General features: G+C 39.0%; 1 protein-coding gene across 13 annotated transcripts in view; it reads left to right on the top strand.

Annotated features, from left to right (window-relative positions):
• Window positions 1-17817, top strand: part of OSBPL8 (oxysterol binding protein like 8) — a 146246-nt gene that overhangs the window by 72136 nt on the left and 56293 nt on the right. For all 13 annotated transcript variants that reach the window (XM_036455429.2, XM_036455428.2, XM_036455427.2 and 10 more), the window contains one exon: window positions 16015-16085. In XM_036455429.2, coding sequence (XP_036311322.1) covers window positions 16015-16085 — 71 coding nt within the window. The remainder of the gene's footprint in view (window positions 1-16014; window positions 16086-17817) is intronic.

Raw genomic sequence — 17817 nt, 5'->3', positions numbered from 1 at the left:
CTAACCACTGCCCTGCCAGCCTGATTGATGTCTAAGTGCTGCCTTGTCAGCCTGTTGGCCCCCAACTCCTCTCCTCTGCTGGCCATCTTGTAGTGGCCATCTTGTGTCCACATAGGGGTAGGATCTTTGACTACATGAGGGCAGCCATTGGTGTGTTGGAGTGATGGTCAATCTGCATATTACTCTTTTATTAGATAGGATAGAGGCCTGGTGCATGGGGGCCAGCTCTTTTGCCCTGAAGGGTGTCCCGGATCAGGGTGGGGGTTCCCTTGGGGCATGGGGCCGCCTGGGCGAGGGGCCTGTGGTGGTTTGCTGGTCAGCCATGCACCCTGGCGACCCAAGGAGAAGCCCTGGTATCTGGAATTTATTTACCTTCTTTAATTGAAATTTTGTAGCCTGGAGCAGAGCCAAGCCTCCTGCTTACTCTGTGGCCGCCGCCATTTCTGTTTGGATTTGTTTACCTTCTATAATTGAAACTTTGTAGCCTGGAATGTAGGCCCAGGCCAGCTAAGGAAGGTGGAAAGTTTGGCTTCCTTCGTTGTGGGGGGCAACCCTAGCCTGTTCTCTCCAGCTCCGTGGTTGCTGCCATTTTTCTTGGGATCTATCTTCTATAATTGAAACTTTGTGTCCTTGAGTGGAGGCCTAGGCTGGCCAGGGTGTGTGGGAAGCTTGGCTTCCTCTACTGCCAGGGAAACCCAAGCATCTCAACTGCTCTCTGTGACTGCAGCCATCTTGGTTGGGGTTAATTTGGATACTCACTCTGATTGGCTGGTGGGAATGGCCGGTGGGTATGGCTTGTGGGTGTAGCAGAGTGATGGTTAATTTGCATATTACTCTTTTATTATGTAGGATTTTTAGGTGTTCAGTTGAGTTGACAGAGATCCTCTTTAGAGAAAGAGTATTTTAAACACAGGCCTCAAAGAATTATATATCTATATTTATAAAAAGCTAGGGGCTGTAAAAGCCATAACAACCCATCACTATGATGCCCACTGTGGCCAGCAAACTGGCCCAATCAAGTGGTGGGGCCACTGGCCAACCTTGCAGCCCCTCTCCCCTGCCAGCCTGCCCCTGATTGGACTCTCCCACCCTGATTAAGAGTGGAGCTGGCCAGCCTAACACCCCTTTCCTTCCCCCCCCCCCCCCCCCCAGGCAGCCCACCTCACCACGGTAGGCCTGCAACCCCTCTCCCCAGCCAGCCGCCCCAATAGAGGGTGGGACCAGCCAGCCAACCTCCAGCAGCCCCTTCTCCCAGCCAGCACTGCCCCTATGGCCCCCCATAACTCCTCCCCTTGGCTAGCCCAGCACCTGGTTGCCCCTTCACCCCAATAGAGGGTGGGGCCAGCTGGCCAACCTCCTGTAGCCTTTCTCCCTACCCAATTCCAGATTGGCCTCCTGTACTACAATGGGCAGGGTAAGCTGGCCAAGTACCCATGGCCCCTCCCTCTGGCTCCTGGCCCCTGATCAGCCTCCCACCCCATTCAAGGGCGGGGCCAGCTGGCACACAGCCCCTCCCCATGGCCAGCCCTACCCCCAATTAGCCCCCACCATTCCAATCGGTCTACAGTCCCTTCCCCCAGCCTCCTATACCCCGATCGCCCCCACACTTACCATTTAGGGGTGGGGCTGGCCAGCCAACCTCCTCTTGTCCCTCCTCCAGCTGCTGACCCTCCCATTAACTTAGAAAATAACAAACAAACAAAACAAAGAAAAAGAGAGGGAGGATCCAAGATGGCTGCTCGGTTAGACACCTAACCGCAGCAGCACACAACAATTAAAATGGAATACAACTAAAATGTAGAGTGGACATCGCCCAGAGCTACAGGTAGTCGACTGACTGAAAATTCTACAACAAGAAGGAAAGAGAAAACCAGAAGGAAAATCAGAGGAGCTGAAAAAAAGCCTAAGGTACGGAGACATGCTGCGCGTCTGCACTCACATGCACGCGGAGAGGTAGCAGCTGGAGAGGAGAGGGCTGGGTGCTGCCTGGCGTTCCCTAGCAGGAAGGAAATAAGACCCCCAGCCTGGGCTAAACCCCCGAACCAGCAGCGCTGACCCCCAGTTATGAGCCAGACCCTGGGGACCCAGGCTCCAGCGGGGGAGACGGGGCTGTGAGGCGGACTCCCAAGCCAGCAGCGAAAAGCAGGGCCCCCGGAGTCGCGCGCACATTGTGCGCAGAGGACTGAATGTTGACTCTGATGCTGGATTACCCTAGCGGGAAGAAACAAAGCCTCCTGCGGCGCTGAGCCTCAGTCCGGACTGCTCTGAACCCCAGTCCTGGACCAGATCCTGGGGACCCAGGCTCGGGCAGGGGGACACGGGGCTGTGAGGCGGAATCCCAGGGGAGTGGCGAAAGGCGGAGCCCCCAGAGTCGCGCGCACTGCGCTCAGAGGACAGTCTGTTGACTCTGATCCTAGACTCCCCTAGCGGGAAAGAGAAAAAAAAAAAAAAGCTCCAGACTGGAGGAATGCGACAGGGAGCAGGAGCCCCTGCCGGACACCAGCCAGCCGGGCGCCGGTAGGGAGCCGGGCGACGGGGCCCCCGGGGGGGGAGGGGGGGATGCCTCTGAGCCATCGACCTCTGAGCGCGGGCAACGGAGCCAAGGCCAGGGGCTGCTTCCTGGGCGGCGCCGACCCCGGCAACAGGCTGGAGCAGCGCAGGAGCCCGCGGAGAACAAAGGGGTGCCACAGGCCAACCTGCTGAGCTCCCAGGACAAGGAGGAAGAAACCAAAGTTCTCAATGTGAAGAAATCAAGTGTGAGCAAAAGATAGTAAAATTACTTAAGAAAGAATACAAAGAAGATCTTGAAAAATCAAAGACTAAGTCAGAACTCAACTCACCAGCCAACATTGCAACATAAATGCGTTTAAAAAAAAAAAAAGGACAGAAGGTTGGAACAGCGGCGGCCAGGCCTAGAGTTCCCAGCCACAAAGCAGTGGCAACCGGGCCCGGAGCAGCAACGGCCAGGCCCCAGAGCAGCAGCAGCCAGAACCAGAGCAACAACAGCCAGCACTGGAGCAGCCAGACCTGGGGCAGTGGCAGCTAGGCCTGAGGCGGAGGCAGCCAAGCCCAGGGTGGCCAGTCCAGGAACACCCAGACCCGGAGTGGCCGGGCCCGGAGAAGCCGGGCCCAAAGCAGCCGGGTTGGGAGCAGCCAGGCCCGGAACAGCAGTACCCAAGCCCGGAGCATCCAGGCTGGGAGCGGCCAGACTCGGAGCAGCCGGGCCCTTGGCAGCCGGGCCCAGAGCAGCCGGGTCTGGTGCCGCCAGGCCCGGAGCAGCAGCTGCCAGGCTGGGAGCGGCCAGGCCCGGAGCAGCAGCGGCCAGGCTGGGAGCGGCCAGGCCCGGAGCAGCGGCTGCCAGGCTGGGAGTGGCCAGGCCCGGAGCAGCGGCTGCCAGGCTGGGAGCGGGCAGGCCCAGAGCAGCCGGGTCGGGTGTGGCCAGGCCCGAAGCAGCGGCTGCCAGGCTGGGAACGGCCAGGCCCAGAGCAGCGGCTGCCAGGCTGGGAGCGGCCAGGCCCAGAGCAGCCGGGTCAGGTGCAGCCAGGCCTGGAGCAGCAGCAGCCAGGTCCAGAGCAACTAGGTCAGGAGCGGCGGTGACCAGACCTGGAGCAGCTGGTTGTGGAACGAACCAGAGCAACAGAGCCCAGGCCCGGAGCAGCCAGGCCCGGAACAGCTCACTCCTCGCCTGCCCCTGCCCCACGGCTGCCTCTCAGACATGGTTGGAAACTTTTGTGGGAACTTGAGGGTCTGCTGAATCAAGTGATGAAGTTTTAGATCTGGATGTGTTGAGTTAGTATAGGGCTGGGGTGTTGATCTGTGAGTGCCTTGGGTGGGGCCTGGATGAGGCTGGTTGACCTATTTGGAAATGTCTTTTGTGTGAAATGTATCATTGGGCATGTGGTGGTATTATTGATATGAGAAAATGCTAAGTAACTGATTTACTATCTGAAAAGGGATTTACTATCGGGGAAAGGGAGGGAGGAAGAGACTGAACATAAACTGCACCTATGGATGAGGACAATGGGGGATGGGGAGGGGGCGCAGGGTGGGGTGGGAACCTGGTGGAGGGGGGAAGAAATGAGGAACCTTTGTAACAATATGAACAATAAAGATTGATTTAAAAAAAAAAAGAAAAAGAAAGAAAGGAAAGGGAAGGGAAGGGAAGGGAAGGGAAGGGAAGGGAAGGAGGAAGGGAAGGAGGAAGGGAAGGAGGAAGGGAAGGAGGAAGGGAAGGAGGAAGGGAAGGAGGAAGGGAAGGAGGAAGGAAGGAGGAAGGAAGGAGGAAGGAAATAACAAAGATGAAAGAATAGGCATAGTAGTTGAGAGTATCAGGAAAAACAAAGATGGTTCTTAGAAAAGCCTCAAAAGAATTATCAAACTTTTGGCAAGATTAAAGGAAAAAGAAGAAATAGACATTATTAGGAATAAAAAGTAGACAAGAAAAATTCAAGCAGATGTTTAAAAGGTAATATAAATAACTTAAAGCCAATACATTTGAAAGATTTTAACATTTCTGAAATTGGTTTGAATCTTTAATTGATAGTGTTTTAAAATCTCTGTTGGTCGTTATTGAACACTTTATAACATCTGTGAAGCTGGGATATGTGTTATGCATGTTAAAATTGTCATTAATCTCCTTGTCTCCACTCATATTTTATGTCATTTCTGAAAGTCGGGAACATAGTTATTTAACCGAAAATGTACAGTCTTATAAACCTAAGTATCTCATTAAACATTTATCAGGTGTACCTGTTAATGTAGATTTTTTTTTTCAATAGATGGAGTTACACATATGTTGATATATATGCGATTTGATATGTATGCTATTTTATTGTATTGACAGCAAGCTTCAAAACTTTATATGTCGAATTTGCTGAATGTGTTAACATCATAGATATTTTTACGCTTAAAAATTTTGTGTTTTGTGCCCAATAAAGCATTTGCGAGAAGTTTTAATTCATTACTTTATTTTAAAGAAAAGTGCTGCTGAAAGTTTTCGTATACTTCGGGAAGCTTATGGTGAACATGTTCCATCTCAAGATACTTGTGAACGCTGGTTTAAACTCTTTAAAAGTGATGATTTCAATGTGAAAATCAAAAAGCATCCAGGTCAACAGAAAAGGTTTGAAGACAAACAATTACAAATATTATTGGATGAAGATGCGTATTAAACTTAAAAACAACTTGCAGAAAGGTTAGACGTTGTTCAGCAAACAATTTCCGATTGTTTATCACATGTGTCAAACACAAGGCCCGTGGGCCAAATCCGTCCCTCCAGGCCTTGCAATGTGGCCTGCACCGCGCTGTCATCACTGCACCGCGCTGTCATCACTGCACTCTGCTGCGTTTCCATCACAGTGACAGTTTATGACTGTTCAGTAAACCATTCGGCCTGCGATTTAGGCTGGATTTTAGATTTTGGCCCCTTCTCTGATTGAGTTCGACACCCCTAGTTTAGATGCATTGGAAAAGATTTTAAAGGAAGGGAAATGGGTGCCACATCACCTGAACGAAAGACAAAATGGAAAACCAAAAAGTCATCAATAAAATCTTGCTTCAACTGCACGAAATAAAGTCTTTTTTTGCATGGAATTGTGACTAGCGATGAAAAGTGGATTTATTTTGAGGATCCCAAATGCACAAAATCATGGGTTGATCCAGGTCAATCATCAACATCGACTGCAAGGCCAAATTGCTTCAGAAAGAAGACAATGCTCTGCGTTTGGTGGGATCAGGAAGGTGTGGTGTATTATGAGCTTCTAAAACCAGGTGAAACCTTTAATACTGATCTCTACAGATAACAAATAATCAATTTGAACCATGCTTTGATTGTGAAACCACCAGAATGTGCAGAAGACACAGCAAAGTAATTTTGCTTCATAATAACGCACCATCACACACTTCAAAACCACTTAAAGACACGTTAAAAGATCTTGCCTGGAAAGTATTAATTCACCCACTGTATTCACCAGACCTTGCTCCTTCAGATTACCACTTGTTCCGATTGATGGCACACACTTTCCGAGCAGCACTTAAAACATACAAAGAAGTGGAAAATTGGGTCTCTGAATGATTTTTCTCAAAACAAGAAAAGTTCTATTGGGACAGCATCCACAAATTACCTCAAAGGTGGGGAAATGTGTAGCTAGCAATGGACATTACTTTGAGTAAATCACTTTTGATGTTTCTCTTGAAATTATCATGTTCTCTTTGATTACAAAATCTGCATTATTAACCTGTACATCTAGTAATTATAAAGAACTTGTCATCCAAAGGAAAGTACTATATCATACTTATTGTAGTGAATATCCTATATAACAAATAGCTAATATGCTAATTAGGCCTAACAGCAGAATAACCATCCAGACTGACGACATTTCGTTCAAAGCCAGGGCTGCGAGGGCCAGCTGAGGCTGCAAGGGGCTGCGAAGACTGATCCCCTTACTCCACTTTCATGCATTGGGCCTCTAGTGTATCTGTAAATAAGAATGCTATTCAGTCTAAGATTACCTTAAGTTATCCTTTTAATTTTACATATGAATTTGCATTGCTTTTATGTGGAGAACATATTTAATGTTGAGACTGAGGAAATGTAGGATAATAAATTTGCTTTGTATAATTTCACACCATATAATCAGTATGATTTTAACTAATTAACAGCTAAGAAATTTCTTTGCCATATTGATGAGTGGAAATTGATGGAGACCTTTATTGTTGAGCTTTATTCAAAGCAGATGTCATTATCTCCCATTTCAATTCATATGGCCTTTTAAAGGGTATTAACAGACTTGTTTGCCAAGCCTGAGCTGCTACAATGTGAGAACTGTATTATTCTTTCTTTTTTTTTTTTTAGAACTGTATTCTTATTTGGATTGTTTGCACTGTAAGGGAACTTACTGCTAAATTGGCATAGTTATATCTTCAGATATTTAGTTCATTTTACAGGTTAGTGGTTCTCTTCATATTGGACATAGTTCTAAGTCTTTTTCTTTTCTTTCTTTCTTTCTTTCTTTCTTTTTTTTTTTTTAAGAATGTACTTCAATGTATTGAAAGTATCCTCGGCTTAATTTGCCATCACTATTTGGTAGAATATATATTCTACTATTAGGTCTAGTAATAATTAATGTCGTTTTCTAATACTTTTTTAAATCGAATTTATTTAAACAATACAACAAAATTTAATCAACAATATAGTTGCCGTTGTTTTCTACTACTTGTGCCCAATGCTCAGGAAGCATTTTAATCCCTCTGTTGTAAAATTCTTGTGATTTTGATGCAAAAAATTCGGTCAATGCATTTTTGAGGCATTCTTCATTATTAAATTTTTTTCCAAGAAGAAAGTTTTGCAAAGAACAAAACAAATGGTAATCGGAAGGGGCAATATCAGGAGAATATGCAGGTTGAGGGAGAACTTCCCATTCCAACTGGCGCAGTTTTTCAGCAGTGATTCTTGCAGTATGTGGTCGTGCGTTATCGTGGTGAAGAATTACGCCCTTCCGATTAATCAGCGTGGGTTCTTTTTCTCCTAAAGCTTGGGCTAACCTTTCCAATTGGGCACTATACACTGCACTTGTAATGGTTTGGTTAGATGGTAAAAGTTCATAATGAAGAATTCCTTTAAAATTCCACCAAACACACAACATCACTTTTTCGCATGCAAGTCAGGTTTTGGCGTGGGCTGTGGAGCCTCATTTTTGTCCAACCATTGAGGCCGCCTTTTCAAATTAACATACAGCACCCATTTTTCATCAACGGTAACAATTTGCTCTAAAAACGGCAAACGGTTTTGACGAGAGAGGAGCGAACTGCAAATTGTGACTCTTTGATTACGGTTGTTGTCGGTCAACTCATGAGGAACCCATTTTCCAAACTTTTGGACTTTGCCAAGTGCATGCAATTGATTGGAAATTGTTTTTTGTGAACAATTTAAAGTTGTCGCAAGCTCTTGTTGGGTAATTTGAGGATTTTGCACCAAAAGAGCTTGAAGAGCTTCTTGATCAAAATTGGACACACGGCCTCGACCACTCTTGTCATCTAACGAAAAATTTCCCTCGCGAAATTTCTCAAACCAATGCTGGCATTTTCTGGCGCTAACTGCATCTTGACCAAGAGCACTACAGATGTTTTTTGCAGCCTCACTTGCTTTTCTTCCTAATTGGAACTCGTAAAGCATGCAGTGCCGAATATGCTCTTCATCCGCCATCTTCTTAGCCCTAGTTTTGCAACAAAAACCAAACCAAACACAGACTTTTTCAAGCAAAACTTGTTAATTGCACTTCACACGTTCTGTAGAAACCACGTGTTTAAAGGTTATGTCAATACAAGTCAACGCCAAGCAAGATTTTAAACGAATGTTAAAAAACGACATTAATTATTACTAGACCCGATACATACAGCTTTTCCCTTATGGGGTCCTGTGAGGGAAGTAAGGCCTGTAGAAAATAACAAGTGAATATTTTCTCAATCTTCCCAAGGATATGGTGTGTGATTAGAGCCATTATAGATACATGGAAGAAAAAGTTAATTCTTTTTGAACAGTGGATATACAGTGCATTAGGCCTAGTTCTATTGTAGCCTCAGGTGAGAAGAGCTACTTTAGTAAATTCTTTAAAAACATGCATGGAAAGTAAATTTTTGAGATCTTCCGTGGTCAAAAGTATCTTTATTTTACTGTAATATATAATTGATAGTTTGGTGGGAAATGGAATACTAATTTAGAAGTCATTTTACTTCCAGTTTTGAAGGCATGCTTTTATTTTTGTCCTGATTCCAGTAGTATTGATGATGTTGATAACTTACTTGATTCCTTATCTAGAGGAACTTGGTTCTGTGAATTATGTGCAAAATGGTCCTTTGGTATAAATATTGTACAGTTAGTTTTTACTGCTATTGCTTTGTTTTTTGGTATAAATACAGTTAGTTTTTACTGCTATTGCTTTGTTTTTTGTCTTTCTTGAATCTGCAAGACAGTGACTATTTGTTTATGTCATACTTTCCAGTGTCAAATTTATGTTGTTGATGTATCCTGTCTTGGACACATACTTATATAGCCATACCTATTTGTTATTTTTTCTTGTGTTTTTTGTTTTTTATTTAAAAAAAAAAAAATATTTCTTGCCCAGCCAGCATGGCTCAGTGGTTGAGCGTCGACCTATGAACCAGGAGTCACGGTTTTGTTCTCAGGTTGTAGCTCGCTCCCCAATAGGTAGCGTGTAGGAGTCAGCTGATAAATGATTATCATTGATGTTTCTCTTTCTTTCTCTCTCTCTCTCTCTCTCTCTCTCTCTCTCTCTCAATATCTCTAACTCTTCTGAAATCAATAAAATATATATATATATTTTAAATTCATTTTTTGTAATTTTAGTTCAGATTTAAGAGGGAACACATTAGGTCATTGTCTATATTCTGGAACATTTCTAGATTTTACATGCTATTCAATTTGATCCTTATAATAGTCCCATAATATAGGTAATGTTATTAGCATTTTACAAATGAGAAAACACAGACCTAGAGAAATTAAGTTACTAGCTCAAATATATCCAGTTAGGCTAGAACTAGGATTTGAACCTAGGAAGTTTAATTTCAAATCCTGCTTAACCATTATACTATAATGCCTTTTGTGCTTTTTTTCCTTTATGCCTTGAGAGACAAGCACCAATTTATGAATTAATTATAATTATTTCTCTATTATCTATAATTCATGCTAATTTATATTTCATGAAATGGAGATAAGCAGAAACAAAACCCTGTTGTGGTTGTGGGTATCAAATATACAGTTATTTTTATCACTAATTGATTTTGAAATGTCTTTGCTTAAGGAAGAATATGTTATATACAGGAAATCAAGTTTGTTTTTAAGTGTCCTTTCTAGTAAAGAGAAAGTCATGGGTTTTATAGAATGCTATTGTATATGAGTGGAGTACCAGCCTTGAAATTTATGCATAATGAAGAAGGAAACTGAGATCTTATCATAAGGTATCTGTAAAAATGAACCACAATGTCATTTGTAGCTGAATTAGTTGTTGTCCAGCTAAGTGGGTGCATTTCCAGATTGAAAGTAAGAACTATAGCTGGAAAAATCATTCTAGGATATAGAAAGAAAATAACTGACTCGAGTTTTTTTGTTTTTTTTGTAACTTCAATTAAGGTAGAATAAGGTAAAAGGATTGTAATATAACTAGGAAAGAATTTTTTGGAATTTTAAAGTTAACTATAGAGAGGATATAGTATAACATTTTGGCTATAGGTACTTTCCTATTAGATTTAATACTGTGGGATCATACCAGTCACTTAGTTTTAAAGAATGAGATTTCTTTCTTTATTGTAAAAACAAAGGTAGTTTTTTAATAGGAGTATTTTAAGTAGAAAATACTCTTGGTAGATTTTATATTTTGAAAAGTTTAAATGTAATGAAGAACTATAGCAGCTTATTTGTTTCAAAGGAACATGTTTTGGAGTATTACAGTCCTTTTAATCTTCTCTGTTGATTGATTTGGATTAACATAGTCTTAATGACTCATATATCTCTGCTAGAGGTAAAACTTAAATATTTATCCTTTGCTTTAGCTGTTGGAATCCATTAAAATTGCACTTGAAAGAATGAATATCTTTCCTTATGAATTCTTAATCATGGCTGAGGCAAGCAGTAGATTAGATATAAATCTAGAGGCTTCAGGAAGGATAAACAGTATTATGTTTATATCCATTTTGGAAGTAAGCAAAAAAATACAAAGGAAATAATCATAAGAGGTGGGTACTGTGGCAGATCATACAAAAACATAATGGATATGGAGAAAAGTATTGCATTTTTGAGAAACAAAGAGAAACTGATTTTATTACTTCATCCTGAATCTTTTAAGTATTGATCTTGGTTTGTTTTCCTAAAGCAGTAATTCATTGCAGGTCATTACCGGAAGCTAAAGCATTAGTGGAATAAAGAATTGCCTTTCTTATTTATCAAGTCATTTAAAAAACGCAGCAGCATGGTTTAATGCCTTTTCTGTCAGCCTCTGTTCTCGGTCTGTTTATTACTGATTTGACGAGCTCTGGTCCTCCTTTGCTGTTGACCGTGTGTGTCCTTTGTTTGTGCTGTGGCTTTTGCTATATTTGGGTGTGAGAGGAAAGCCTGTCATTGCCATACTCATATAATTAGCCTTCTGGGTGAGCATATACATAGACTTTCTAAGCCATGAAAGAGGAAAGCTCACAACAGCGCAGATTTTCTTCCTGTACTGTTTCTCCTATTTTATTTCCTCCACGAAGTGATGGCCGAAAGCTTGTCCGGAATGCTTCATTTGGAGGATACAATGAACTTTCATTGCCAGGTTTGTTTTTTAGTCTTAATTCTTAATTTCTTACACAGTTTTCATTAAAATAAAATAGATATTTTAATATCTTAAACCTGCTTTGGTTTAAGGAAAACAACTCTATGTGAAAGATTAGGTTTTAGTAGCTGCTGCTATAGCGCTTGGCTTTTCCATGTTTTCTCTTACAGTTTCTTAAGCTCAAACTTGAGAACTAATGATTCAGTATAGTACAAATCTTCAGTGCTTATGGCATGAGTTTTTGTTTTAATTATAGAAGTAAATAGTATGACCCTTTGATAAAATTAAAACCTTTTCTGGATTTAAGATGAATGTAAAATTCTATAAGTGAACAAATTATTCTGAGATTTCTATAAATGAAACCCAAATATTTAGTATTGATATTTGTTTGGCTGTTTTCAGGAGAAGAGTAAATAACCTAAAATTGATGTTTAGTTTAACTTTTAATAGCTCATGCCCTGACTAAAGTGAAGTTTTCTGCCTGAGAATAATTTTTGAAATCCCTTACTTGTTGTTAGATGTGTTTGTGTATGTTGTTTTTGCTAAGAAAAACAAATTGTTAGTGTATAATTATTAAATGAAATTTAGTGTTTAACAGCTATGATTTAAACACTAAATCATTTGACAGTGAGAGGTAAATATAAGTTGATCTTTTATTGTTTGAAAAAGATTTATTTTAGCAAATATTTGGATATTTTAAAATATAAACATTTTTTCCCAAAATTTTAAACTGCTACATATTATATCTACTCTTTAAAGTTCCATTTTTTCTTTTAAAAATGCTCTTAATATTCGTGAAAAAGAAATATTGACTGAAACTGGTACTTTAACAATCTATATGCTTTTCTGACCCTTTATATTTTGTTATTCTATTTTCACACTAATTTTTATTCTTTACTTTTTGTGAATATTCATGTTGATAGGTGGTATGGTATATTAATTTCTTTGTGATAATTAAACACTATAGAAGGTATTACCAGAGCAATTAAATAAATTAATTTTAAATTCACTGATTTCATTTTCTTTTTTAAGTGTTTCTGAAAAGAATTAGAAACCGTAGTCCTAAACTGTTGCCTAAGTAGTGTAAGCTTTAAATAGTATTCATAATCCATATTTAGTCTTATTAGTGTAGCATGGTACATCATGCTTCTTTCTTACATTTTCAAAGGGTTATAAATATTAGTATTTATCTTTGTTTAAAGTGGCTTTTAAAATATAATATACTGAATTTTTTAAATGTTGCTAAATGCTCTATTTACTTTTACAATGTGACTTCCATTTCTATATTTGTTTCTGCCTCCTTTTTTTAAGCTAGCAAGCTTGCTGGAACACCTTTGTTGACCTTGCCTCAAGTCTGCTCAATACTAAAGAATCATGTGACCCTATTAAAAGAATAGAAAACATCACTTTTTAAAATTTGGTTTTTATTTAATTAGGTAATTAAAGGCAGAATTGTCAGTTTTCTTGTCAAAGAATACATTGAACATTATTCTGGATTAATCTGAATGGAAAATGAATGATTGGCTTGGTTTTCTAATTCTTGAAACAGAAAATATATTCATAAGGATATTTCCATATTCCACTTACTACAACCAACAGCTATATTATAACCAGCCATGATGAAAAACTCTTTAAAATATGTTTTATCAGCTAAGAAGTAGAATGGAATTAAGTACTTCCACGAAGCAAGCAGCTTTTTATGTATTTTTTTAAGTTAAAACTAAAAAAGAAAAGTCTTCTTGGTCATTTTATTGTAATGAAAAGAAAAATTTGGGGTGCATTTTTTTTATCTGACATTTAAAGGTAACTTTATCTTACTACTTTGATTACAACTTTTTTCATTTTAATTTTCCTTAGGAAAATATTTTTAAAATTTTGTTGACATTTCTATTTTCAGAAGTACATTTTTTATGGCCTTTTTCTTTATAATGAGCTATAATTTAGAAATGGTACACTGCCCCTATACTCAGAGTGATACTATAGTACAATTCTTTTAAAAGTTTATATAGATGATCTCTTGTTTTTTAATATGTTTTTATTGATTTGAGGGAGAGGGGAATTTAGAAGGAAGAAATATTAATGAGAGAGAAACATCAATTGGCTGCCTCCTGCATGCCCCCCATTAAGGATTGAGCCAGCAACCTGGGCATGTGACCTATTGGTTTATGGGTTGATACTCAACCACTGAGCTACATCAGCCTGGCTAGATAATCTTTTAAAATGTGATTTGTTTATTGGTTTTGACAGATAACGTACAACCTAGGTTTATCAATGTTCTTTTCCAACATTTGAAACTTTCTATAAGACATAGTTGCATGGTTTAAAAAAAAAAGGTTTATTCAGATTTATAACTTCTACTTTTGTTTCAATTTACTGTTCAGTTTTTAAAATAATATGTGAATGTAGACACAGTAAAGTGGTATTTTTCTTCATCTAATAAATGGATTTGTCTAGATTCAGATGAATATAAAACTTCACTAGAGAAATGGAAGTCAATTTTTGTAAGAATAAAAGAAGACATTTTTTATTTACAATATATATTTTTAGAAAATCTTTATGCTCATATATATGTATGTATGTATGTATACACACATATATTTAGAAGTTCTTTGAAGTGTTTTAATATTGGTTTATTAGCATTGAGACTTACCTATTACAAATATTTATTACTCTGAAATATTTTACAACTGTTAAGCTGAATTATATAACTTCAGTTTGTTTTACACTAAAAATTCTAATTATGATAAGTTTTCATTTAAAATTCCATGTTAGATTTATGAGACAAGTATTTTTCCCCAAAGGTTGGAGTTGTGTGGTCATTCTCTTTATCAGGGGTGGAAGTGGGAAGAGGGTAACTGGTAGAGGGGGTGATTCTTTCTTTAACAGAAAAAAATTCTATAAAAATCTCTGAATTAGGAAAAATGGAATAGGTTTGTTTTTAGCTGATATAAATCAAATATGGAATAAATGGTATTGTTGCTATGCTAGAAATTACTTTTAAGTCCTGAGCTATGAATAATTGTATTCTATCCTATATAATAAAAGGCTAATATGCAAATTGACCAATGGCAGAATGACCAGTCTCTATGATGTGCATTGACCACTAGGGGCAAATGCTCAATGCAGAAGCTGACCCCTGGTTGTCAGTGCACTCCCACAGGGGGAGCACTGCTCAGCCAGAAGCTGGGCTCATGGCTGGTGGGCTCATCTCTAAGGATGTCCAACTGACAGCTTAGGCCCATGGGCTTAAGCCATCAGTCAGACATCCCCAAGGGCTCCTGGATTGTGAGAGGGCACAGGCTGGGCTGCTGAGGGTCCATCTCCCCCCATCTCCACACCCACCCCCCACCGAGTATATGAATTTTGTGCACCGGGCCTCTAGTGTGTGTGTGTGTGTGTGTGTTTAAGAATAGGTTTTTATTGAACTCAGAACAAATAACTTTAGGGATGAATTAATATTGCTTGCCCTCAAAAAGAGAAAGAACATTAAAATCAGTACTGCTCTTTCATGCCTGCCACAGAAATCTCAAAATTAACATTTCTCTAATTACACCCATATAACATTAATTTAACTACTTTTGGCATAATATTACATGATTGCAGAGATGTGTGCATGTTTATCTCAGTACACTCATGTATTTTAGATTCATCCTTTTACAATGTGTATAGCAATAGTGACAGTGATAATAAGGGTCAGTATTAATTGAACGTATACTATGGTGTAGAATACTATGCTAATTGCTTTCCATGCAATTTCATTTATTTCTCACTGCTGGAAGCCGTCATAGTTGCAAGAGTTTCATCAAAAGGTTGATGGAACTTGGGGACTCAATAAGTGCTGAGTCACATATGCTATTGCCTGTTGGGAATGGCTAAAGTCATTCCCCCAAACCTGAAAAGGATGATTGTTTGCTTCCAGACAGCTAAGGGCATCTTAATCTACATGTTATTGCCTCCTACTGGCCAAACACCTGAAGAGCCGTAGGCTATTCCCCAATCTGACAATGCTTCTGTATGGAAGCCCTACCCTTTGAAGTGTATATCTCCTTGCCTTAGGACAATTTGGGTTAATAAAAAGCAAGGGGTCCTAAGACAAGGAGAACTTGGTTTCTTCAGCCAGGCTCCTCTGATCCCCAATGCCTTTCAAAATTATCTTTCATCTCTGGACTCTTACTTCAGTTATAGACATCCTTTCTCCAGATTGCTGAACCCTTCTTAATGCCAGAACAAGAACCCTGGCATCTTACAATAAGTACATTATTAGATTTAAGTCTATTCCTCAGTCCAGATTTATTGCCCTGGTCATTTTTTATCACTAATTCTGAATTGTTTTTTAGTTTGGTAGGAAGTATGAAAAATATGTTAGATTGGTTTATCAGGATTCTTTATAAGGAAACAGTTCACTCGCAGAACAAAAGCTCCATGAAGCCTGAATTCAAAAGTGGTATATAGCTTGGTATTGGTGGATTCAGGGAAGGATTTCATTACCTCTGGAAGCCTTAATTTATTCTAGAGAATTATTATAGTAGAAATCTTTAAACTTAAAATAGTTTAAAACTGTATGTTCAATCTAGGCTTAATTACATAAAACATAATGTATATTTGAAATTAAATGACTTATTTACATTTGCTTTTAGTGCCTATATGTGCCCAAAGTAGTGATACTGATATAATCTCAATGTTTTTAAAGGTTTTGAAAGAGGAAGGGAAGAAAATTCTCAAAATAGAGATGACTCTTCACTTTCTATGTCAAAGAGCAAGGTAAGCGTATTGTTGTCCCCAAATATATGATTATAACATTTTTCTAACATTTAAGATGAGGAAACTAACACAGTAATCCTATCAGATCTTGTGAGATGTTCTTATGTTGGTATATCTAAATCATGTATGATATGGTGAAAAAAGGAAAGTTTCACTGGGTCTGTTGTTTACTTGCAAATACAGCATTTTGGTAACCAGTATCCTCTCTGGAGTTATTGTTTCTGGTATGGCTGCTACAGCAATACTTCTCAAACTGAAATCTGACAGTTCTATTTGGAGAAAGTCAGGATTTATGTTTGTGTGTGTGTGTTTTTTAATTCTTTAAGTATTTGGGGTTCATTCGAATGACAATCAAAATGTGTACATTTTACGCAAGGCCAAAGATCTCTTATAGTAATAGCCTGCAATTGGAAGACATTTTCTTAAAATAAGACATATTTTCCTGAGTTAGTTTTTCTCAAACTAGAATACCTGTACATATTATTAGGTCTGCTGAGATATATTCCTTTTTTAAAGTACATGTTTGAGAAATAGATTGAGAAGACTGTAGATTGCCTTAGTTTTCCTATGGGTTTGTAATTTACTAGATTTCTATAATATGTCAAGGGATTTGATTTTTTTAAATATATATATATATATATATATATATATATATATATATTTTATTGATTTTTTTTTACAGAGAGGAAGAGAGAGGGATAGAGAGTTAGAAACATTAATGAGAGGGAATCATCGATCAGCTGCCTCTTGCACACACTGGGGATGTGCCCGCAATCAAGGTACATGCCTTAACCAGAATCAAACACGGGACCTTTCTATCCAGTGAGCCAAACCGGTTTTGGCAAGGGGTTTGACTTTTGACTATTACTTCTGGTTAGGTTTAATTGCAGGAGGAACTTGTATTTGTGGAATCAAACTTTGAAGATATGAAGTAAGAAAACCTATAAAGCTCTACTAAACCCCAAATACTTAAACAATTAAAATAAAATGAACCAAATTTTTTCTTAAGCTAGTAAATTCTCTGCTATTCTCAACAAATGGCTTTGCTTTTAAAAACTCTACATTTTTTGTTCCTGTTCTTAGGAGTGGTTGAGAACATTACACATGTTTTAATGTATAATTTTACACAAATTTTATTCACACTTAACTTTTCAAATATTCATTACATAAATGTCCATCTATCATATATGTAAAAGTACTTAGGATGGAAGTTTAATAGTACTTTATATGTAGGTAACATATACATGAGAAATGCCTCGATTATTTTATATAAAAAATATACTTTAAGAAAATTAAAAAGAAACTTATCTTGGGTCTGCCATGGCTAGAAATACAATGCAATTTATAGGATTTTAAAAACCTATTTTCAAACCTTAATGCCAGAATTGGTTTGAAGCCTAAACACTTAAACGCCACACCTACACAGCCCCCTATATGTAGTCTAAAAATAGGGGGTGTAGGGTGGGGAGCAGGGAACCTAGAAAGAAAGTTTACATACCTTAGTGAAACAGTATACTTTGAAACTGCTCTTTAAGTACAGCAGCACCTAGTTATACATTACTCTTTAAATTTAAAGTAATTAAAATTAAATAAAATTAGCAATTCCGTTTCTCAGTTATATCAGCCACATCTCAAATGCTTTATAGCCACATTTGACTAGTGTTTACCATATTGGACAACTGAGATATGGAACGTTTCACATTTCTGTCATTTAGAAAGCTCTACTGGACAG

The sequence above is a fragment of the Pipistrellus kuhlii genome, unplaced genomic scaffold, assembly GCF_014108245.1.
Source record: "Pipistrellus kuhlii isolate mPipKuh1 unplaced genomic scaffold, mPipKuh1.p scaffold_m20_p_3, whole genome shotgun sequence".
Classification (NCBI taxonomy): Eukaryota; Metazoa; Chordata; class Mammalia; order Chiroptera; family Vespertilionidae; genus Pipistrellus; species Pipistrellus kuhlii.
This window is presented reverse-complemented; position numbering and strand designations above follow the sequence as displayed.